This window comes from Hippoglossus stenolepis, chromosome 4, assembly GCF_022539355.2.
Source record: "Hippoglossus stenolepis isolate QCI-W04-F060 chromosome 4, HSTE1.2, whole genome shotgun sequence".
Classification (NCBI taxonomy): Eukaryota; Metazoa; Chordata; class Actinopteri; order Pleuronectiformes; family Pleuronectidae; genus Hippoglossus; species Hippoglossus stenolepis.
This window is the reverse complement of record NC_061486.1, coordinates 28,615,213-28,641,056: the sequence shown is the minus strand read 5'-3', so window position 1 is coordinate 28,641,056 and position 25,844 is coordinate 28,615,213. Positions and strand designations below refer to the sequence as shown.

General features: G+C 40.9%; 1 protein-coding gene across 2 annotated transcripts in view; it reads right to left on the bottom strand.

Moving 5' to 3' along the window:
- Positions 1–25,844, bottom strand: part of LOC118105857 (neurofibromin) — a 158,340-nt gene that overhangs the window by 113,247 nt on the left and 19,249 nt on the right. For both annotated transcript variants that reach the window (XM_035153829.2, XM_047339515.1), the window contains exons 2-9: positions 22,681–22,824; positions 21,969–22,052; positions 10,221–10,411; positions 9,361–9,467; positions 8,998–9,065; positions 5,255–5,330; positions 2,850–3,007; positions 2,585–2,758 (exon numbers count right to left, since the gene is read on the bottom strand). In XM_035153829.2, coding sequence (XP_035009720.1) covers positions 2,585–2,758; positions 2,850–3,007; positions 5,255–5,330; positions 8,998–9,065; positions 9,361–9,467; positions 10,221–10,411; positions 21,969–22,052; positions 22,681–22,824 — 1,002 coding nt within the window. The remainder of the gene's footprint in view (positions 1–2,584; positions 2,759–2,849; positions 3,008–5,254; positions 5,331–8,997; positions 9,066–9,360; positions 9,468–10,220; positions 10,412–21,968; positions 22,053–22,680; positions 22,825–25,844) is intronic.

Here is a 25,844-nt window from a genome sequence, read left to right as displayed (position 1 = left end):
AAATTAAATACGTTTGGGAGAATAATCGAGGTGTAAATACGAAGGGAAATCATAAAAAAAAAAAAAGATAGATAATTTTATAAAAAATAGGGATGTTGATAATTAATTCAAGAATTTACCAGCCAGACAGAGTTAGACAGTAACACAGTTAAAGTTAACAGTAAAGTTAACAGTATGAAGGCTACATATGTCTGCAAGGAGGTGGCTATCTGCCAGGAGGTTTTTATTGATCAGCCAGCACCTGTGTGTCTACATCTGTAATCAACGTAACAGTGCCTATGACTTCAATTGAGCTTAGCATTAATGTCAGAGCCGCAGTGTAAAAGCTGAACTGCAGCAAACGGTCATGAGTCAGTCAGTACTTTCAGACAGCGAAAGCGACAACAAAGAAAAGTGCAGTAAATGTGGGGCATTACCAACTGAAGGTTGGGTTGCACTTCGAATATAACCAAACATTTAAGGCAGCATGGTATTGATTTGGAGCAAAGTACAGTTTTTGAAGTCTTGCAGTGTCTGTGTGCGAGTTTCAGCCTGCGCAGCCAGCACAAGCACCTCGCAAGCACCTCCAGTGTCAAATCATAACACTTTAGGGCCACACATCAAAAAATTTCATACTGATTTTCTCACATGTAAAACAGATTGAACTGAAAATGAATTTGTCTCAGATAACAATTAAAGGAGATATGGGCTTACAAAGTTAGCTTTTTGTAAGGACTGATTTTGACTGGTCATATCTCCTTTAATATATATATATATATATATATATATATATGATTCTTATATCGTTTTAAGGCTCTTATTTCAGCTCCATATTTATCTAAATAGAATGTTATGCGCAATATAAAATTGAATTACAAAAAAAACTAGAATTGGTCTGATTTTTACCAAAGTGGGCTTATAATTAGAGGTGTGGAAATTTCTCGATTCTTAGGTGCATCGCAATGCAGACTTGGATGACTCTGCATTGATGCAGTGACAGAACATAATCGATTTATGTTTTTCGCTACGTTCATTGTTTAAGCGATGTCCCTCCGCTCAATAATTAAAACCACTGCTGCTTCAGGATCAGGACAGATGCTCATTGAAGGTCCAGTCATCCTCACTCTGTCAGAGTCTGTTTCCTCCTCACTCTCCCTCTGACCTGCGCTCACATTACACTTTAACAATAAACACCATCACTGATAACAAGTTATTAGGACACAAACATTACTGACATTTACTTTACTTTGTTTGTTTGAGTCGCTCTAGAGTTTATGAGACACATGCAACATAACTTGACACAAAAAGTCAGGACATCACAGTTAAAGTGACCGGAACGATCCACAATCATGATCCGACATCATCGATTAATAACTAAATACATGTGATTATCAGTTTGTGTGTGAGGAGGGACAGAGATGAACATACACACACTCACAGACACGCTCCTGCAGACAACGCGCCTCAGTGTAGTGGTACTGCTAAAGGGGGCCAGGCGGGGACACCTTGATACAGTACAAATCAGAGTTTGTCCTTTTAGGTCTTAGGTGACGCACACAAGTCTAAACTGAATGAATGTCAAATCAGTGTGGAGAGCACTGACCACTGTCATAGACTTACTCTTGTAGTCTGATTTTCTAATTGAAAACCTTATTTTGTAAATGACGGCACAATTGTATTAACAGTAGCAGTCAATAATATTTTTAAAGCACTTTCTAAATAAAAACAGAGTTTATGTTTGTCTGACTGATTTTATTAATGGATGAAAAAGCAGCCATGTGCAGTAACAGAAAATTTTGGATGTGATACATTGAAATGCATCATTGTGAATCGAATTGTTGACTTCTGAATCATATCGATAAACGATTCGTCAGGCTAGTGAATATGCACACCTCTATTTATGTCATCAAGACCTCGAAAAACTTAAGTCTCTGATTTCGGAGTTGTTGAGATTTATCACTTGGCATCAAATCACTTATTCTTAATGTTGTTGAACAGCAGTTGGGAATCAATACATGGTCAGGTGCAAGCAGAATACCACTGCACTTCTTTGATGATGTGGACTGAAGCTACTAGATAGTGTGTTCAAAGAAATACAAAATGTGTGGAGTAAGAATTATTTTAGTTAAAAGTTAATTCAATTTATTACAAAACTACATTTGAATGTTGACGTGGTAAAGTCTGCTCCTTCAGAGTCTTTGATGCAGTAACTGACTTTTCTCATGTCTTTGTTTCTTAAAAGACTTAGGATATATTATCTTAATATTTGACACATATTATGTATAAATATATTATTTAAGATATATTATCTTAATATTTGACACATATTATTATTTATAAATATATTATTTAACATATTGGAGTTGATTAAAACTGGAATCAATAAGCAGAAACAGAATCGATATGATTCAAACGATAACCCTAGAAGGGATTAAAAGTGATTTTTGAATATTCTTACACTAACGTTTTTATTCTTCTGCACACATGCATAGCCGTTATTCAATGTTGAATATTAGAATTTCCTAGCTGCTGTCAACAAATTGGATACAGAAAGGGAAAACAAACAATAAAACACGACATGACGAGAGAAAAGCCAATTTCAGACCTTGAGATCTATGACAATAGACTGGACCAAGAGGAAAATGGTGGAGTGATCCTCCCAGTTGATGTAGGTGGAGGCTTTGCACAGCTTGACACAGGCGATGGCAGCACTCTCCATCAGCTGCTTGCCACCACCCTGGCCTGCTAAGGCTTTTCGCAAACTGTCCAAAAACAGCTTCTGCAGACAAAACAGGACAGGAAGGTGTGTATTAGTTCAGTCAGCCAGTCATTGCTCTCTCTGTGTGTGCGTGCGTGCGCTTTCCTCCCACCTTGTTGGCTTTGCTGTCTTCAACAGTGTCTTTGGAGATTGTGTGAGTGATCTCTGGACAAAGGATGAGGAGGATGATCTGCAGTGGCCACACAGCTGCCTTCCTCTTGGCACTTTCTGCAAAGCTGTCCACCAGATCAAACAACTTCTCTGCAGCTTCTGAGCACACACCAACATGCATATATACAGACAGACACAGTTAATACAAGCAACATCACAGATTTCCTGTAGGGAATCCAAAACATCATTACCACAATCATGTTAACCATTATGTGCCATTATTCAATAAAAACCTGAACAGCTGACTGTACTGTCTATAATTCCCCACACAAAATCTATCTCAAAACTCTGTCATTTGTAAAAATGTGCAACTTGTTACATATCACCAATCAATGATCACATGATATAATGATGTCGAAGAAATAGTCTCAAGAACAGTTTCTTTCCCTGGGCCATTAGAAATCTAAGCTCTACCCTTTCAATATATGGGTTAGGATTAGGATATATTGAAAATACATATTTACATCAATTTTAATTGCAATATAAATTCTGTAAAAGGACAAATGGGTAACCACTGTGCTCTTTTAGCAGCATTTAAAAAATGTATTAGTCTCGTATTTATTGGTTTTCTTTTGTCAAGATAATTTTTTTTTTAAGGAAATGTTGTACTGCTTTCTCTTGTACAGTGAAAACAAAGGCTTTCTATTTCATTATCTTCTGTTCTATGATAAAAATAAACCCAGACATTACTAAATTCTAATGGGTTGTCTAATTAACCACACACTGACTCTCTTCTACTCAACTTGCTAGTAAGTGCAAGTATTCTTGACTAGGTAGCTCCTCTTAAAACCAAGCACCCCAGACCCAAAACTACGCTGTGGAAAAATGATGCCCCAGGTTTCCTGAGACAAGTCTGCAGAAGAGCAGATCGAAAATAGAAAAAAAGTCTACAGGTATCTTGTTATATAGTGTATTTAGGAGCTCTTTCTCTACTACCAGAAGGCTGTCTGGGCCGCAAAAATTATATAAATATATATCTGCCAATTAGGTATAAAGCTGTGACCCCATTTAAGGGTCTAATGGAGTGCCAAGAAGATATAAAAACTTGGATGGCACAAAACTTTCGAAATATAAATGAACAAAATTAGAGGTTGTGTTGTTTGGACTGTTAGCCCTTTGCTCTCTCATTGTAAATATTCAGGAAAAAACCTGCAGTCTTGCTCTGAGGTCTGCCAATGATATGCTTCTGGAAGTCACAAGGTCCAGACTGAAGCATGAAGGAGATCGGGCCTTTGCTGTAGTTGCCCCTAATCTTTAGAACAGTCTGCCCGTCCACATCGAGACTCTTGACACTTTTAAAATTCACATTAAAAATGTTTTTTACTCCCTGGCTTTGAAACTGGTCAAGACTTTTTAGTTATGTTATTTTATCAAATTTTACTGTGTTTTGTTTTTAATTTAATTTTAATTCATGACATTATAATTGTTAATATTAAAATGTTTTATTGTTATCTTCTTTGCTGTTTGTTTTATCTTTTAATGCATCTCTGCTATTTCAGTTGTACAGCACTTTGGTCAGCGTCCGTTGTTTTTAAACATTGGCATATTTCAAAGCTAGAGATGTGGACTTCAAACCACAATGACGTTTTTAAAATGTAAAGGCTAATTTTGAGTCATGGCCATAGGGCAACCTGCTAGCAACAGGAAGTTACAACGGCTGTGGCTGAGGGGGTAGAGCGGTCATTCTCTAACCAGAAGGTCAGCGGTTTGATCCCAGTGTCCATGGGCAAGATACAGAACCCAGAATTGCCTGTCATAGAAAAAAGGCTGCCCAGAGATGCACTGTATGAATGTGTGTGTGAAAAAACCTTCATGAATTTTTTTTAAATCTTCAAGAAACTTTGTTACCATGATGATGCAATTCACCATAAAGTAGGAAACAATTTTTTCGAAGGGCCTGGCATGCTTGAAAACTCACCAAATATGTCACACACTCAAGAAAGCCTTGCATAGTAACTGCTTTACTACTCATATTGACAGGGAAACCAACCTCATTCTTAATTCTCAATCAGCTCTGAGCCAGATCTGAGCTCTTCTGTGCACAAACTAATGAGCAGATAAACAGCTGCCCAAGACAGAGATAGTAGCCAAGTGTTCAAGTACTTTTGAAACCTTGCATATTTGGACACTTAAATGTGTCCATTACTTTAATTCAAACTGAATGTACTGAAGCTGAGAGCCTGAAGAAAAAAAATATGTGCAGTCTGTGTGAGGTAAAACTACGATATATTGTAAAACATAAAAATAAATTTGTGAGAGCAAATGTGAGATTTGATCTGAGTGAATCTGCATTAAAAGAAACAAAAACAATCAAAGTGTTACTGAATGTTTTTTCTCGGTTCATACCTGCCATATCGGCCTGTGGTCGCTGGTAGAGCATGGTAAACTCATCGGGGTAATTCTCCACCCAGTTCCAAAACGCCTGCAGAGAAGGAACCACAGTAGTAGAATAATGCACATTCCAATATTTACCTATAACAAATATGAGAGTCCTCACCAGGCTAAAAAATATTTTTCTTAATAACAAAACAAAAAATAACCTGTGACAGCCAGTGACAGTGGACTTTAATCCTAACGCCCTGTTTGATTTGTATAATTGGTCATATTTTAAAGGTTCAGTGTGTAGAATTGAGTGACATCTAGTGGTGAAGTTGCCTGCAGCAGCTGAACACCACTCACCTCAACCTCCCCTTCCAAACATGAAAGAGAACCTGTGGAAGCCTTCAGTCGTCATAAAAACTCAAAAGGTGTTTAGTTTATCCAGTCTGGGCTACTGTAAAAAAACATGTCGACCTCCATAGAGAGGACCCTCTCCTGATGGAATTATAAAGTATTTAAATATAAGGGCCCATTCTAGGGTAAATAAAACAACAATTAGTACAATTTAGAGAAACACACTAGTGGAAACATTACTAGGATTAGGATGCAAGGACCTATTGTTTTCATTTGTGTTTATTAGGTCCCGAGCATGACAGTGCAAGGACCTATTGCTTTTGCTAAGATTTGTTTTCTTCTTCTGCATGTTGAAATGCCTTTTTGGGAAACTGAACATACTCGAAAACTCACCAAATTGTGCATGTGGGTCAGGTCTGGTGGAAATTTACGTATTTTGACGTGGTCAGGAACATGCGTCCAAAAATGCCTTGATAGAGCCTCCTACAAATTTTCAATGAGGGTCTTCCTATTCATTTACTTTCGTCTAGAGTTATGAAAATAGGCACACATGTGTATCATGCCCAGACGAACAAAAACACCTTGAAAATGATATTTGGCGTGATTTTTGGTGTTTTCACACATACTTCAAATTCGTACCTTTCCTAGAGATTTAATGCGATCGACTTCACATTTGGTTGATGTCATGCTAGGAACTTTCTGATGAAAATTTTTCGTCAGAGGGCACGGCCGTGGCATGGCAGTGAATTTTGATGATTCGCCACAAAACAATAAGTGCTTATAACTTCCATCTATATTGTCCAATCTACCTCAAACTGAGTATGTAGGACAAAAGTCCCGCCCTGAACAGCTCCATACGAACATTCTCAATATAAATCATAGCGCCCCCTAGCTGTAACAGGAAACGTCACGTTTTACATTTAAGAAGTCCTTATAAGGTCCATGTATATTGTCCAATCTGCCTCAAACTAAGTATGTAGGAAAAAGGTTTTACCCTGAACAGCCCTACATGACAATATTTGATAATGGTCATAGCGCCTCCTACCTGTAACAGGAAATGTCATGTTTTACATGTCGGTGTCCTGCAGCTACCCCGTTCACCCGATTTAGGTGAAATTTGGTCAGAAGAGCATGAAGGAGTTGGCGATGCCATAGTATTAAACTTGTGAGTTTTCATCAGGGGGCGTGTCCTTGGCATGGCGGCGAATCTCAATTTCTTGCCAACAACCTTCAAGTAGCTGTTACTTCTATGTTTTTACTCCAATGACTCTCAAACTTAATTTTTGGAATAAGGAACCCGCCCTGAAGAGTTCAATATGCCAATATACTATGATAGTCACAGCCCCCCTAGCTGTGACAGGAAGTACCATGTTTTATACTTTGGCATTCTACACCTACATTTTTCATTTGATCCACCTCAAAATAGGTCAGGGAAGCCTTGACACATTGGTGAAGCCATATTATGAAAGTTAAGCCTCGAAGTTAATGACGATTGCGTGCACTTTGATGGAACGCTAACAACCAGGAAGTTGCTGTAACGTCACTGCACATGATCCAATCTGCCTGAAAATTCACATGTACAATGACAGTCACTATGTGAACACAAGGACAATATTGGCTAGCTGAGGCAGAATGGCTCAACAGCTCCACCTAGAGGAAACTGGAAGTAGTCCCTCTGGTTCAAGCATCATTTGAATGAGCCGACACCAGACCTCACGGCTGAATAGTGAGATGTGATCAGCGGGCATTGTCCGGAACCAGCAAATGGATGTGGAGACAAGCTCTGACATCTTTCCTGTCCAGTCCCGAGCGAATGTCTCTTCGTGGGGAGACGGGGCAGACCCAGTTGCCTTGGCGCGGTAGCGTCACTTCCCCGTGCTGGCGAGGCTCGGGACCACATTGTACTTGCTCGCAAGTCTAGTTTTATATTCAATTTCTGCCGATGGATCCCTTTCACCTAAATCTAACACACTGGACCTTTAATACCAAGCCATTTTTGGATCAGCACATGTGTACATACAAGCTCAGTGGACAAAGTGAACTAGTTTAGGTGACAGTAACTTGTGTTTGTTTTTGTGCAGAAAAAAGTTAAGAGGCCAATCTTCTTTATCAAACCACATGTTCAACAAACAAAAGCAGATAGAAAGCGAACAGAACAGAGATAGTTTCATTGGGCCTCATTCACCAATATCTTCTCACTAATTTTCTGATTATTATCTTAGCTGGAGCTGCAAATCATTGGAAACACAGCACAGCACAGCACAGCACTGCAGGTGAACCTTCAGCTGAGCATCTGTGGATACACAACCTGAGCCTGCCGGGTCAGGTTCAGACAAAATGTCTTGAATGGGAGCAGTACACACTGCATGGTGCAGTTGCACCTCCTGAACCATCTGTCAACTCAAAACAGAAATAAACTCTGTTTTCAGAATTACTAGGCTACACTTTGACGGAGCATTTTAACTAAAAGCTGTAGCAGTAAAACTATGGAACATATGACACATTTAATATGTAAACAGTATGTAAAACCTGTATGTAAAACCACAGATAAGAAAACATTGGTGAGTGTGAGAATCTTCATAAAAACTGCATAAGTGGGTTTTAAGAAGAAATTTCTTCTTAAAAACGGTTGATGAATGAGCCTATTGGTTTTATCCACAGTCTGCAGGCGACATATTTTACATAACCACAGCACGGAGGTTAAGCTGAAAACAAATTGCTATGACGTAGTGGATCTTCTTGCATTAACATAATTATGATAAATATTTTTGTCCACAATATACATTTTATCCATGGTTTAAATTTGTGGTTTGACACATCAGTGTGTATGAATGCACAGCGCCATTAGAATGTATCTACGGCACCAAATTCAGGCTAGGTACCCCCCTAGCTGCCTACTTTTTCCTACTGGCTTGCTACTCTTGATCCTTGAGAATAAAAGCAAGTAAATAACAAGAGAAGTTTTCATATCATGGTGCCAAGTTTTTTTCTTTTCAAGCCAAGGAATAAATGAGCCATTATTGCGAAGCTCATAGGTTACACAACTTATTTTTATGCAATAAATTATTTCTCTAATTGTATTTAATGAGTCAAGTTTTTTCGCTCATTGGTTCTGGGTTTCTGAGCACCTTGTTTTTTCTCAATTCTGTCAAGATAGCCTTTGATTTGCTCAACAAAATACAGATGGGGCAGAGTAACCTTCACTTACAGCAGATTAGCTGGTCATAGACAACTTTTTCAGCATTTTTTGAAGCTATTGGGAGAATACTAATGTCTTCTAAACTTCTCATGACATACAATGTCCAATAACCTGGGTAGTGTGACCCAGGGCTCTAGGTGCGAGGGGGTAGAGCATATATATATATTTCAAAATCTTGTCCGGATTCAAAATGATTACAAGATGGTAGAACAATTACCTTCTCTAAACTGTTGATGACTGCTAGCTGGGCAGGCTTCTTGAGAGCTCTAAACTTTAGTACAGTTTCTGAAAGAAAATAAAAGTTAGAACAAACAGAAACAAACGCAAATACACACATGCATCACAAACCTCAATCTTAGTGTCTTTTTAATTTCTTCGAATCTAAAAGATAAGGATTCCTTGCAGCAAGAACTCTTAAAAAAGAACTAACCCAATACTTTACCAGGCCCTAACCATGGACGGCATTGTTACACTCTAGTAGAATTTCCAGTGGCGAACCCCCAAGATCAGCTCTCAGAAAATAAGACTTTCAGAAGTTTTAGCTCAATAATCGAAACCTGTAAGAACGTCAGAAGCAAACCTTGTACCAGCCTCTTCAGCTTGGAGCAGTCAACATTGATGTACTGCATCAGCTCTATATCATGAACATCCACATTGTCCTCAGAGCACACTGTCAGCTCCTGGAGCCTAGCAAAACACACAAGCACACATGAATTCTGCCTCATTTGATTTAGTCAACCAGATCAAGAAATGAATTCAAATATTTTTTAGCCCTCATTTGGAAGTGTACATTAATAGGTATGGAGTATTCAGAAAACAATCTCAGTGAAAACAATGAAGGTTGCATTTTCATTTTCGTATGGTTGATGTTGCAAAATTAATTCTTAAGTTCTTCAATATCTGTTAAGAAATACCATTAGAAATGAAAGGTTGGGTTTCAAATATTTATGTTTGAAAATCTGGACCCAATGTATTTTTTGCATTTACTGTAAATACAGTCTATTATGATCAGTTTATGAATTAACTGATAATTTCAACTTTCTGGACAATACCCTGGTAAATTGTGCTACTGTTGATCACTAAGACAGCTCTACTGAAACGGATGGGAGGTCTTACGAAGAACTGAGATCAACTACATACTGACACTCAATATGAGTGTCACAAGGCCAATATTAATTTGTTGTAAATATCTCCCAATGTGTGTAGAAATCATTTATGATTATGCCATCTCCCAGAATAGAGCACAGTGGGTTCTTATTTTGGTGCTTCGTGTGCAGACATCTCTATCATTTAAGTTTACCCAAACCTAAATGTAGGGGCTTGAAATAAGTCGATATAACATTAATTAGATGTCACAGATCTGAGAGAGAATATTTTTGCAGTTCTCATTGAAAGGACAGTGAGCTGTTCTGAAAGACTGGGTTATGCTATGGCAGCTACCTGGTGGATATACGGCTGAAGACGGCATTGAAGTTGTTGCAGCTCAGGGAGAAGAGGACAGCTGAGGCCGAGGCGCGGAGCTCAGCGGCATGCTGGTGGCCCTCACGGTATGTATAGATGAAATGGCAGATCTCTGGCAGAAGCTGTTTGACCAGCATGGTCTCATCCAGACGCAAAGAGTCCTTGGATTGCTGAGGGGAAAGAGAATAAAGATGAGGGAAGAGGCCAGCCAGGAAAAACGCCTTGGTCTGTTGCGCTGATATGATCCTCCTAAAATTGAGGGACACTCATGGCTGAACTAAAAACTAACAATCATGGAGAGAGGTACAGCAGCTGAATACAAGTAACTGTACAACTGTAGTACAACTGTATTGGGTATTGAGATGTGGAAATTTGATGGTATCGACAAATAAATTGTTGGTATTGTGACTTCCCTACTTGAAATAAAAGCTAAACTAGAATTATCGTCCTATAGTTGTTTGCCTCCATCAACCACTGCACTTCCTTTCTGTATAGATTTTTTCCAGACTCATATGAGGTCACCATGAACTCTACTTTTGACGAGTAAAAACTGGTCAATTTAAAGAAATAACCTGAAGGCAGACTTAAGATATCATGTTCAAGAGACCAAACATTTTTTGTTTTGCCACCGTGACCTTGACCCTTTGACTTCCCAAATCTAGTTAATCTAAATCAGTTAATACATGAGGCTGTGTCAATATTGGAGCCAAATGTATTTTAATATATTTTTTTATCTATGTATTTAAGTATTCTCTCAATTGTTCTTAAGATATTGCATGCAGGGGCGGCAGCTCTACCAGGTGACCTATACACCAACGAGGCAGGGCCTCCCTGCAGAGGCCCGGGTTCGATTCCGACCTGCGGCCATGTAGGCATGTCCTCCCCCACTCTTCTCTCTATCCCCCTTTCACAAGCTTACTCTGTCCTATCCTTTAAAGGTGATAAAAAGCCCCCAAAAAATACATAAAATTCAGGAGGAAAAAGAGTTTGTGAGGTCAGTGCTTTTCCAACAAAGAACATGTTACATTAAATTGCTGTATTGTATGATACCAGCAACATTGTAAAGGCCAAGAAATATACCTCCAATAAATGAAAATAAATAAGTCGGACGACAAAATAAAATAAAAAAGTTGAATACAAAAGAATAATTAAACAATTTGATAAATAAATAAAAGTCCACCAAATTCTAATCAGGCCATCCATGAGTCAAAGTGAAATGTGCCAGATGTAATTCCCTTTCGGCATTCCTGATATACTGCGTTCAAAACAACCTAGAGTCCCATGACCTTGACCTTCAACAACCAAAATCCTCGAGCTGATCTTAAGATATCATGTTCAAGAAATACATTAACATACTTTGTGAGGCCACGTGACCTTGACCTTTGGCTACAAAAATGTAATCAGTTGATCCCTAGCTACAAGTGAATTTTTTAACCAAATGTGGTAGGATTCACAAGACAATAATATGCTGGGCCACAGTGACCTTGAACTTTAACCTCTAAAATCTTATCAGTTCATCCTTGAGTCCAAGTGAATATTTGTACCAAATTTTAAGAAACTCATGGCATTTTAGAGATATTGCGTTAATGAGAATGGGACTGACATGTATATAAATAAAAAATATATGTGTATTTAATTATATAAATATATCAGCTGTGTCTGAAATCTATTGTAAGTGTGCATGGTCAACTCCGATTCACAACAGGCCTTTGATCCAATGAGTAAATGTGGATGGGTGCAACTTTCCATCTCAATAGAATCAGGCACTGGGCTAGTAGTGTAGTAAATGCGATGCAGTCAAAATGCGATTTAGACAGTATGTTAGATTCCCATGAAGCACCAAAGTTTGCACTAAATGGACATGGGTTCTAGGATATTTTTTGATATTGTGATATTGTTTTAAAGATGAGTGACCAAAATTCTGGGGTTTAACACAGGACCAGAACATATGGGCATGAGTAGTGGACGATGAGTCTAAAGTTACATAAGGGACTGACGTCTGGGAAGTGTTTTTTTGTTCGGTCCAATGGGTACAATGTAGAATTTCGCATTGCATGGTGCCATATTGAGGAGGCGTGAATTTTTTAAGAAAAAAATTATTCCTCTGTAATATCCAGTCCATCCTAATGCTAAAGTGAGCAAAGCACCTGTGTGATCCTGTAATACAATATGGAGATTACACCCTTAAATGATGGCACCTGCTCCAAGAACACATCACATGAGTGTTGGGATCTAAAGCCATGTAAAGAGAACAATGGAGGGGCCTACATGTAACTCCAGAAGCCTGAACTAGAGTTTTCAGAATCTTGATAAGCGTGCGTCCGAATTCATAAACCGCTGCTTGAATTCGAACTCTGGCCTCTCACTGGCTGAGAGCCAACCGACGCCCATGACCCCCCTACGAGCTGCCTGTGACGCGACTCAGGTGATAAAAGGAACCTGGCTCCACAGCTCCAAGCTTATCCCGTGCGCCGTTGTTACTAGAAGGACCTCTCCAAGTTGCTCCGTGTGACCCGGTCGCTGAAAGGGAGCAAACACGCAGACGTTTGTTTTATCTTCAGTTTCGTTATTAACCTCTCTTTTTTGAGTTAACCTCGTATCTTATTTTTACTATTGTTTTTTAAAAGACCTAGGCCACGCGTATTTAACTCGCGGGTCGAGTTCACAGACTTTATTGGATCCACAGCCAGCTGCACACACAGCTGTTTTACCTGCAGAAGGAGAACAGAAAGAATTCCCTCCTTTCGTCGACATCGCTCTTTCCCACCACTGCCACTGAGGAAATCAGCTCATCACCATTCATTCTCGGGACGAGCTAACGGACACCGCCCTGCTTTCATTCACGGACCACGCCGATTACGCACGGACGAACCGCGGTGATGATTAAGATCTCCTCTTATTACTTGTTACATGTTTCTTCTCTGTCACTCTTGTTTTTCTCCCTCTCCTAACCCTCTTCCACACACACATTCAGACGTACCTACACACACAATTACTCTTATATATATTCTGGGGACCAGATAGCGTGATCGAACCACGTCGTTATCCATCGCCATTCTGGCGAGTAGAGCCACGGGTTAGGTCACATTGGTTCTTTGTTCTCGACCTCCCCTTTGTTTAAATCACGCGGTTCAGCCGCCATTTATAAGTTGGCGATACGACGTCACCAGCGACACGCACACACGCACACACCTTTATAGTCGCTTGTGTGGTTAGTGTTTTTGGTATCGTGGATTTTGTTGAGATAGTGTTTGCATTACTGTTACTATCTTTTACTAATTCTATTTGTAATTAAAGAACTAGCGTTTGTGATTATTTGCGCATGTGTATGATTACAGCTTTATTATGATGGGCAGTGCTCGGACTTAAACCTTCACTGTTCATTTTTATAATCATTAATATTACATATTGATATTGTTAATTTTCAACTTTCCAAATTGAGATTGATTTAGATTTTTACAGATTGATTATTGGTCCCTGATACCAGGGTGGTGCCATGTTAATAATCATATTTTATGATTATTAACAATTAGCCAATGACTCAATCTGTTCCTTCGTGTGCACAACATGAGTTGGTTGTCTTTCAAAGAGAAAGAATGCTGAAAAGCAACTCTTTCGTCTCTGGCTGAGTGTGGGAGAGCCCCGTGGCATGGTCAACTGCCACACTGCATAATTATGACCAGCGCTGCTTCAGGACAGACGCATATTAAAAGGTCCGGTTGTCTTGTGTCAGAGTCTCTGTTGCAGTCTGTTTCCTCCTCTGACCTGCGCTCACTTTACACCTTAACAATAAACACCATCACTGATCACAAGTTTTTAGGACACGTAAAAGACTGACGTTTAGTTTGTGTTTGCTTGAGTCGCTCCAGAGTTTGAGACATGTTTAAAAACACCTTGCACACATTCCCCTGCTTCACACAACACGAGACGTAACATGACGTGCACAGTCAGGACATCAGTGTTAAAGTGACGGAACGATCCGGAGTCATGATTCGACATCATCGATTTATATTTTTAATTAATAAATTATTACCTTAGGTTATAAGTATGCTCATGTTGCTTTCCAACTTTGATTTAAGTGATTCACTCATCTTCCCACCACTATTCCAATAGAGGGGCGGGTGAAATGTTTTGAGTCCATAAAACAGCATTGCAGCCAAATCCAATACAAGTAACAGGTGAGAACGTCTTCAATGTAAAAAAAAACATTAGAATAAAAACATAAAATGCCTCCATACTGCTCCTCTGGTGTCATCCAAGTGTCCATAAACCTCGACATTCCAATTTGACTCGATACTTAAAAAAATACCAGTATTATACAGTATGAAGCCGTGCATCTTCCGCTCCTGCAAATTTTTCACAATAATGCTCTTTTAAAAACAAATGAATGGATTCAGTCAACAGAAACGCTGGAGTGCTTTTACTTTGTCCTACAGAAAGTGATCCACAGCTGCTGTGCTCCAGGTGTGACTGTTTAAATCTTTATATACAGTCTATGGTTTAAATACAAATCGTATATTTCCTGTGTCTGCAACCTGCAGTGCCTCCCTGTAAACGTGCGTTTTTTTCACTCACTCAGTTTTCTCACAATCTAATTAGGCTCTCTGCTATGATAAATTTATCACCATCATTTTTTCTTACTACAGAAGTCTGGTGATACTGGCTCTGAAAGAGAATTTTTTTTTTTTCCAAGTAAGGGCTTCTGCACTAATCCGAATGCCTTATGGAGGAGAGACACAAATTCAGTCAGCGTTCCCTTCTTAGTCCTCCGGTATACCCATCGGTTGTATGTTGTTCCTCCTTGACCTGTTTTTTTTGAAGTCTTCACATTTGGCTTGGAGTTTATTGACATCTGATTGGAGTTTCAATAGGAGATACAGAGTCCCCAGTTGCAGTTGCTGAGATTTCCAGCTACATTGAGCGCCCCTCATGCACTTCTATTGACCGCTGTATTGTGGCTTATCTCTGACTGCAGCAATGTCTGTCTGAACTCCACTAACAGCTGTTTCTATCTTTGTGCAGAATGTTAGAGCCTTAGTGAACATACCAGCTTTGGCTCTTAAGTCAGTATGTAACAATTCAACCTACTTTAAAACAAAGGAAAAATCATGCACACTATATTTAAGCAGAATGGGTGGATCTAACACGCTGTGTACGGATGCAGCCAGCTGACCTGTTTACAATGATCGAAAGAATAAAAATAATTTGACCACAAATCTTGCTCTTTGTCCCATTAAAATATGAACAAAAATATAATTGAAACAGCTTGCAATTATCAGTTTGTATTGCAGAATATTAAAAATTAACTTGTCCCACCAGGACGGCATATTGGAAACAAAAACTGATAGGCGAGCAAAACACTTCAACCCCCATAATACCAGTACAAACAAAATTGTTCCCCAAAATCCAAAGTTCATATAATACCCTTAGTTTATCAATTTAAATTGTCAGTTTTAGTCAGTCCCATAACGAAAAAAGTCCCAAACAAATAGAACACAATAATACATGCAATCTCATCACCTCCGACCGTCCAGAAGAAGAGTCCTGGTTCCACGGTTATTCCCAGAAGTTTCTGCAAGGTAATAATCCTGTTTTGAAGATTATCCTTTCTAGTGTTTTAATTGTATTGCAGTGAACTGTATTGATCGGATCTGCCACTTGACAAAACTCTGCGGGTCTCTGGTTCCACTTTTAACCGATTGAGCTTTGGTCCAATTGTCTTTTCCATCTACCTGCTTCCACGAGGTGACATTATTCAAAAATACAACATACCGTATCTTATCACTGTTACATGGATGATGGATTGATCCTCATTCTGGCCCATGTGATGTTTTCTTCAAGTTTCCCTAGCAACCGTCTGGTGCTGTCGTGGTCAGGGTTGTCATGTCGGATTGGTGTTAATTGGACCCCCGACTTTTGTCTCTCACCACCTACTACCCATTTTGAAGCTCCGATAATCATCTCCATCACCATGGTGAACGCTAGTGGGGAGATAACCCAGCACAAGAGTGCAGCCAGCCATGACTTCTTTGAGACGCTGCCATATGGTGTTAAAATCTGGTATGGTGAAGCAAAATTAGCAAAAAGATCTTCGAAGTTGGCTTTAATCAAATTTATGATGGGCTCTTTGAAGAAGTCAAAAGCAGCCCAGCTCCTGCTTCGAGGTCCTCAGGGTTCCTCCCTTCTTTATGGTGAAGAGAGATTTCATGAACTTGAAAGGGTCTTTAACCCTTGTGTTGTTCCTGGGTGTTGAAGTGTGTGTGTGTGTGTGTGTGTGTGTGTGTGTGTGTGTGTGTGTGTGTGTGTGTGTGTGTGTGTGTGTGTGTGTGTGTGTGTGAGGGTTAGGGTGACCCAAGGATTGTCATTATCCAATTCTCCTGGGGTAATTGAGACAAATGGATTGTCATTCTCGATTGTCATGGGAGGGGTCATTTAGACCCCCAGAGAGGGCACTGTGGTGCTCTGTGGGGTCATTTAGACCCACACCTGATTCCAATTGAAATCAAGGGGGGGTACATTAGACCCACATATAAGTCTCAGTGTGCCACTCTCTCACGGACCATGGCACGATGTCGCATCAGGAGCGTTTCACCAGAGAACAGGTTCTCCAACAGCTATTCTCCCAGCAACCATCCTCTGAACCCGAAGAGGACGCGAAAGAGCCAGACCGAGAAGCGGACGGACAAGGAGATGGAGAAGCAGACCGAGAAGCAGACAGAAAAGCAGACCGAGAAGAAGACAGAGAGGACGGAGACAGAGACGACGGCGATAGCGACGAAGACGAAGACGGTGACTACGAAGACGACGACGGTGACGAAGACTACGACCCAGTGGGTGATGCTTCTGCAGATTCTTCATCCTTGGAAGAAGAAGAAGAAGGAGGACAAGACCACGGCGACACCACCACCGGACTCGTGGAAAGTGAGAGCTTCCCCTCAAGAAACGGGGAAATAACATGGTCCTCGAGGGCGTACGGCCGAGAGGAGGGCCACTGCTCCTCCTCCTCCTCCTCTGCTGCGGCTCAAAGCGGGGTCCCCTGGGGGCCCCACGATCCACGAGACGTCCCGCACCGGTGACCTAGCCTCGACGTTCCACCTGTTCATCACACCGACGGTAGAGAACACCATCCTGGAGATGACGAATCGGGAGGGTCGTCGAAAATACGGTGATGAATGGAAAGGGATGGACGAGACCTACCTGCGCGTCTACGTAGGGCTGCTGATCTTAGCGGGCGTGTACAGGTCCCGGGGCGAGGCCGCCACCAGCCTGTGGGACACCGAGAGCGGCCGGGCAATATTTCGTGCCACGATGCCCCTAAAACTCTTCCACACGTACTCCAGACTGCTGCGCTTCGACGACCGCTTCGACGACCGCTTCGACGACCGCGAGACGAGACGAGCCACGGACAAATTGGCGGCCGTGCAAGAGGTCTGGGACGCGTGGGTGTCGCGGCTACCGCACCTCTACAACCCGGGGCCCGAAGTGACCGTGGACGAGCAACTGGTTCCGTTCAGAGGTTAGTCTTTTTTTTTTTAATATATATTATTATTATTATGTTATGTTATGTTATGTTATGTTAGTTATGTTATGTAGATAGCGGCTGCTAGTCCTCGTCCTCATCTCATCTCCTCTCATCTCTTCTCCTCCTGTTTTTCTCCCTAGGCCGGTGTCCATTCCATCAGTACATGCCCAGCAAGCCGGCGAAATACGGGATCAAGTCGTGGGTGGCCTGCGATGCGAAATCAAGCTACGCTTGGAAGATGCAAGTGTACACCGGAAAGCCGAGCGGCGGACGCCCAGAACGGAACCAGGGGTTGCGGGTAGTGCTCGATGTAACGGAGGGACTGCACGGTCGTAACGTCACGTGCGACAATTACTTCACCTCCTACGAACTCGAGAGGAAGCTCACCGTGGTCGGCACTGTTCAGAAGAACAAGCCCGAGCTCCCGACCGGGCTGCTCGCGGTCAAGGGAAGAGAGGTGTTCTCATCCAAGTTCGCATTCACGCCCACTGCCACTCTTGTGTCCTACATCCCAAAGAAAAACAGGAACGTGGTGCTCCTGAGCACATGGCACCCTGAGGCCGACATCAGCGGCCGCGAGGACGGGAAACCGGTCATCGTCCTGGACTACAACCGCAACAAAGGTGGCGTGGACAACCTAGACAAGGTGATCGGAACGTACAGCTGCAGGAGGATGACAGCGCGCTGGCCCCTGGTCGTCTTTCACAACATTCTCGACGTCTCTTCCTACAACGCCTTCGTGATATGGAGAGAGATCAACCCAGACTGGATGCCGGGCAAGCAGAACAAGCGGAGGGTGTTCCTAGAGCAGCTGGGAAAGGCTCTCGTGACTCCGTTCATCGCACGAAGGGAGCGCATCCCCCGCACGGACGCGTTCGCCGCGGTTGTGAAGGCTGTAAAAGCCGCCGCCGCCGCACAGAGAGCTGTTGACTACGGCTCGACCCGAGTGTCCGGCCTCCTCCATAGCCCTAGCAGCAGCCCCGCTCGGGGCGAGTAAGAGGAAGAGGTGTCAGATATGCCCCAGGAAAAAGGACTGTAAAACTCACACCATGTGCCGCGGGTGTAACAAATACATCTGCAAGGGCTGCTCACTTGTCTATTGTGCTACATGTGCGTCCTAATATGGGGTGGGCTATGTGAGGGGGCCAACAGCCGGGGGAAGCAGGGACAACACATGGGTTAAAGAAAGAATTAATTAATCAAGTTTTAAAATTAAGCTTCATGCAGCTACGCACCATTTCAAAACTCAGATAATTTCTCAGTACTTCTGACCTGCAGAGAGTCATCCATGCCTTCATATCCTCAAGCCTTGATTACTGCAATTCGTTTTTACACTGCTCAAAAAATTAAGGAAACAAATTTGACATCACAGGCTGATCCAAATTGCGTGAATTTCGTCACAGCAACTAACTATGCACTCCCCACAACGTCTGGGCATTCTCCTGATGAGTAGGCGGATGGTGTCCTGAGGGATCAGCTCCCAGACCTGGATCAGGGCATCAATGACCTCCTGTGGCAGTACTTTGCGGCGTCAGATGAACCGATACATCTTATAGGTGCTCAATTGGATTTAGGTCAGGAAACGTGAGGGCCAGTCAATGGCATCAATGCCTTCGTCATTCAGGAGGTGCCTACACACTCTGGCCATATGAGGCCAGGCATTGTCATGGAGGAGGAACCCAGGGCCCACTGCACCTCCATAAGGTCTGAGGATTTCATCCCGGTACCTAACAGCAGTCAGGGAACCGTTGGCTATGACATGAAGGTCTGTGTGACCCTCCAAGGATATGCCTCCCCAGACAATCACTGACCAATTGCAAAACCGGTCATTCAGGATGATGTTACTGGCAGCATAACATTCACCACGGCGTCTTCAAACTCTATGCCATCCTGAAGGAGCTGGACTACCTGTGCAATCTGATACGGCTGCAGATTCCGCCTCATGCTACTTAAGCACAAACATCCCATCCAGTTCACCAAACTGGTAACATATAACTTGTACCAAATGTTTGATATATATTTAAGAGCAATTTTTGTTAACAGAGCCAGAGTGCCCATTGTATAAATTGTTTTGGTTGTATAATATATTGTTTTTATAGGCACCGCTCACAGCACTCAAGGTCACCTTACAAGGCAGAGATAAAAACAAAACAACAATTTTAGTTCTATTTCAAATGTCAGACTGAATATTCTTTAGAATTAAAAGTTATTTGGTCTTTGAAAGGGTGTGTGTATATAAATATTGAATGAGATGGAATTGGAAATCAAACCGAAACCTTGTTAATCAGTAACAAATTGATTTGGAAAATCAGTGGCGATAACCAGCCCTATTTACGATGCAAAAAAAAATGTTTTATTAAGTCACTGCAAGCTTGACCAGCAAAATCGAATAAGTTCATCCTTTAGTCAAACTGAAAGTTTGTACCAAAATTGTAAGAAATTCCCTCAAGGCGTTCTTTAGATATGTTCATGTTAAGATAGGCAGAAGGACTGACAACTCTTCTGCCACTGGAGTGGAGGTATACATTTTTTTTTTTAAAAAAAGGTGAATTGGTGAACATTGGTGAATAAAGGAAGGAAGTTTGATTCTGAACTTAGAAAATGTCTGTTAGAATGGAAAATCAATAGCTGTTAATGCTGACGGTGGCTGTGTAGCAATATCTTTAATGTAAGCCTACTATAGACTATTACCTGCAAACCTGCAATGTTCTATATAGTTTTTGAAACAAGTCAGATTAGGCAGAACTTCAAAAGTACAATACAGTTAATTGCTTTAAACACAAGCTCCACTCTAAAGGAGTATATACACTGCAACATATTGTGACTAAGGGTGTAAATCAACAATACACCATTTAAATTCTTAACAATATGCCGGTATTATAAAATCTGCTACGAAACAATTCCATTTAATAAGATTCAGGGGCCTGCTATTTAAATGAATCAATATTAAACGGCCATTTTACACAATCAGTTACATCTCAATCTCTTGGCTCCACCTTTCCTTTTCTTTTGTCCATGGCTGTCCATTTCGCAGGGTGTCTCATCTAAAATGATTAGCACAGAGAAGCAGGTAGAGTTTCTCTGTGGCTCTCTAAGGGATGCAGCCAGTGTGATGATGTCAATTTGAAAGCACATATCTCCCGACAGAGACACTGGTGAGGTTGAGAGGTCCGTCAACTCATTCCTGCTGTATTGATCAACTGTGTTACTTGCAGTCAGGCAAAAACAACCGCCAGGTAACCGAAAAACGCCCTGGTACTTCAGACCAGCACTGAATTGATGTCCGCTGACTTATTGTGCACTGCCCACATTTGGTGCATGCTGTGTGCGGCTAGCCCACATATAAACATGGATCAGATGGAGGAAAGAGACAATGGACAGGTCCATATCTGCCAATATCAGTATGATCCATCAATAATGCCATTGACGAAGGAGCATAGACATTCTCAATAGTCTCATTGAGGAAGATTACAGAGACTGTCTGAATGTGAGACATTCTGCAGGAAACTATGGATAAACTCAGCAACCAGTTTGTCAGGGAGAACAAGTGCAGACCAGCCTGAAATGGTGGCCATGGAGAAAACAAGTCAGTGCTTGTGGTTTTGTTATCCTTTGCCTTTTTCCTGTGGTATTGTATTTTTTCGTAGACAGAACCAAGTGTTCCAGCCTCAAACACAAGGGAGTAGGAAATGGTCACAGAATCTCAGACAATATGGAAGTATGAATCAATGTTCAACAATGTTTTCACTTTTGAATCCATACATTATATCACTGCTCATTGAATCGATATATAGATCCAGATCAATGAATCATTACATACTTAATTGTCATATGTTTACATTAAACAATATCCTTAGAAGTATAGTCACAGTGGTTTTAACGCTAATGCTAAAAGCGTAACAGTTAGACCTTCATCCAAAAGGTACCTGGCTTCCATTTGACAATGTGGACTTGACAACCACCAAATGACTGCAAAAAAAACAACCAAGGAACCTCCCAGAGTGGAGGAGACCCTGATTGATACCATGAATACATTGCAAGAGGTTTGTATCTGGGTGAGCAGAACCCAGCAGCATAACATCTTTTATCATTTGAACATTAGATTTCATTGGCAGCACAAGAACAGTGAAAACTTGCTTAAAACTTCTTCAAAGAGATGAGATCACACAATTTCCAAAATCTGTTTACGACAGGATCGGACTCACCCCAGCCAGGCACTTCTCCAGTGTGTCCAGGATGATGAGCTGAGAGAGGTAGAGGTTCTTCTCAGAAGCTTCTCCAAATATCCGCTGTGATATCAATGACAGGACACAGCAAAAGGAAAGCTCATTCCTAGAATTATATTCTTATATCTAAAAAGAATGTATTCTGTATTATTCTAAGAATTGCCACTTAATACTTTTGTTTAGGAGGACCTGTATATCAGCTTCATCAGGTTTTAGATTTTGATACAAAGGTAACACCTCTAGAGTCTAGACTTTAATACTAGTTATTTTAGTCTTGAAAGTTGTATTAAACAAAGTCTGGCAATAATTAATACCAAAAAAGATATGTCCCACACTTCTGTCATCAACCCTAATCTCTTTACCCACTTCCTCTTCCCATTATTAGTGTGTTTTATGAATCTTATAGTGCTCAGTGTTTGTTGTTAATTCAGTTCTACATTTATCATTGAGCTAGTAATGTATTGGACAGCATTATGTTCTGAAGTGTTCCAAACATTCAGAACATGTTTGAAGGATTACAAAAACCAGTGATGACAGTTGATGACTGGACTACAGAATTTATCCAGTTGCCTCGGCTAAACTCAAGGAGGAAGAGGAGAAGTCGGAGGAGGAGGAGGAGGAGATGAAGAAGGAGGAGGAGAAGGAGATGAAGAAGAAGGAGAAGGAGGAGAAGAAGAAGAAGTCCACTCACCATGTTGTTGACATTTTTAAGGATGGTGGTAAGGCCACTGATGACGAGGGAGAACTTGTACTTGGATATGTTGATCAGACATTCTTTGTTGTGCTCTGTGCTGACTTTGGTGTGAGTATTCTGGTGGCCAACTTTAATGGGAAGCTGAAGGAAAAGACAAGAGAGGATGATGAGGTAGTCATTACTGTTAGCTACAGTCACTGTTCTTTATAGCTGCTTTCAGATGTACACTACCGTTCAAAAGTTTGGGGTCACTTAGAAATTTCCTTATTTTTCAAAGAAAAGCACTGTTTTTTCAATGAAGATAACATTAAATTAATCAGAAATACACTATACATTGTTAATGTGGTAAATGACTATTCTAGGTGGAAACGTCTGGTTTTTAATGAAATATCTACATAGGTGTATAGAGGCCTATTTCCAGCAACTATCACTCCAGTGTTCTAATGGTACATTGTGTTTGCTAATCGCCTTAGAAGACTAATGGATGATTAGAAAACCCTTGTGCAATTATGTTAGCACAGCTGAAAACTGTTTTGCTGGTGAGAGAAGCTATAAAACTGGCCTTCCTTTGAGCTAGTTGAGTATCTGGAGCATCACATTTGTGGGTTCGATTATACTCTCAAAATGGCCAGAAAAAGAGAACTTTCATGTGAAACTCGCCAGTCTATTCTTGTTCTTAGAAATGAAGGCTATTCCATGCGAGAAATTGCGAAGAAACTGAAAATTTCCTACAACGGTGTGTACTACTCCTTCAGAGAACAGCACAAATGGGCTCTAACCAGAGTAGAAAGAGAAGTGGGATATATTAGAGTCTCTAGTTTGAGAAATAGACGCCTCACAGGTCCTCAACTGGCAGCTTCTTTAAATGGTACCCGCAAAACGCCAGTGTCAACGTCTACAGTGAAGAGGCGATTCGGGATGCTGGCCTTCTAGGCAGAGTGGCAAAGAAAAGCCATATCTGAGACTGGCCAATAAAAAGAAAAGATTGATATGGGCAAAAGAACACAGACATTGGACAGAGGAAGATTGGAAAAAAGTGTTATGGACAGACAAATCAAAGTTTGAGGTGTTTGGATCACACAGAAGAACATTTGTGAGACGCAGAACAGGTGAAAAGATGCTGGAAGAGTGCCTGACGCCATCTGTCAAGCATGGTGGAGGTAATGTGATGGTCTGGGGCTGCTTTGGTGCTGGTAAAGTGGGAGATTTGTACAAGGTAAAAGGGATTTTAAATAAGGAAGGCTATCACTCCATTTTGCAACGCCATGCCATCCCCTGTGGACAGCGCTTGATTGGAGCCAATTTCCTCCTACAACAGGACAATGACCCAAAGCACACCTCCAAATTATGCAAGAACTATTTAGGGAAGAAGCAGGCAGCTGGTATGCTGTCTGTAATGGAGTGGCCAGCGCAGTCACCAGATCTCAACCCCATTGAGCTGTTGTGGGAGCAGCTTGACCGTATGGTACGCAAGAAGTGCCCATCAAGCCAATCCAACTTGTGGGAGGTGCTTCAGGAAGCGTGGGGTGAAATTTCTACAGATTACCTCAACAAATTAACAGCTAGAATGCCAAAGGTCTGCAATGCTGTAATTGCTGCAAATGGAGCATTCTTTGACGAAAGCAAAGTTTGAAGAACAAAATTAATATTTCAAATAAAAATCATTATTTCTAACCTTGTCAATGTCTTGACTATATTTTCTATTCATTTTGCAACTCATTTGATAAATAAAAGTGTGAGTTTTCATGGAAAACACGAAATTGTCTGGGTGACCCCAAACTTTTGAACGGTAGTGTATGTGTGAACGCAAATGTCCAAGTGAGACCCTCTGCAGTTTCTACGGGGGGAGCGTCCTGGCTGCTTCACCCCTGGCCTGAATTATGCAGAGGATGTGTTGCTGTTGTGAACGTGTCTGTGCAGAAAAAACAAAACAGCTGTGTTGTGCATGTGTGAAAGGCAAACTCTGGGTAAACTCAGTAGCCAATTCACCGGATTTTACCCGGAGGTAATGTCTGAAAACGCCTCAAGTTAAAATCCAGTCAATTCACCATCAAGATAGAAACAATGTTTGACAGAATTGTCCTGCTTTGATATTTTTATTTTGCCACTATTATTGAACACAGATTCAGAATATATCCCACACGTCCAAAACATATTGATAAGCTCATCAACTTGGTTACTTAACCTAAATGTAGGAAAAATTATTCAACTTCAATAGCAAGTGGGCCAAATAGGAACATCACAGGGGGTTCCTATTTGGCATAATATTTGAACATTAAGAGCATATTTTAATAATGCCGCGATAATACTGATTATGGTGATACAAAATTTTGATACTGTTTCATCTCTACAATGGAGTAAAGGATAACTCATATTAAACACACTTAGGTTGCTTGTTTTTGTAATATACTAATTCAGTAATCCTGATTCAAAAACAAAGCTTTATAGTCTGTTTGGATTGTTGACTAGCATTTTTACTTGCAATAGAGCAGATATTATATTGTAAATGTGTCCTACAACAAATTTGTATTATTAGATTGACAGTGAAACAAACATTTGTTTCACTGCAACCTCACTGCAAGTGTCATATGCAGTCAGATTGCCTCTGAGTTTTTCGTATTACCACATTTACTTACTATGTTTGTCATTTATGACATTGGTGTGCTGTCCTCTTGCACATTATCAGTATAACAAATAATACTATATTATTATTATTTTTATTATACAGATTGATATTCCTGAAGTTTAGTTGACTTGTTGTTATACTGTGACGATTAACTGGGATTTTTTCAACTGCTCTCATTTGCAGAGGGTCCGCAAACGCCTCATCAAGTCACCCACAAAATCTGTAAAATATTTCATTCAAACTATTAATTTCTTGTGAATTCCTGAATCCACCTTTGTCGTTTACTTTTTACTTAAAATGCATGACCGCAACATACAACTTACAATAACAGAATAGCAAAACACAAGGATGATGGAGGTGGCGGCTCAGCTTCTCTATACCCTTGATGACTCTCTTTATGCTCAGGATGTTCTCCGCTCTTGTGTAACATTACAAAAATATTTTGTAGAAAAGGAGCCCATTACAACAGTATATCAATTATTTGGCACCATTACAAAAGATAAATGAAGTGATATTAGTGATATCTGGGGGGTGG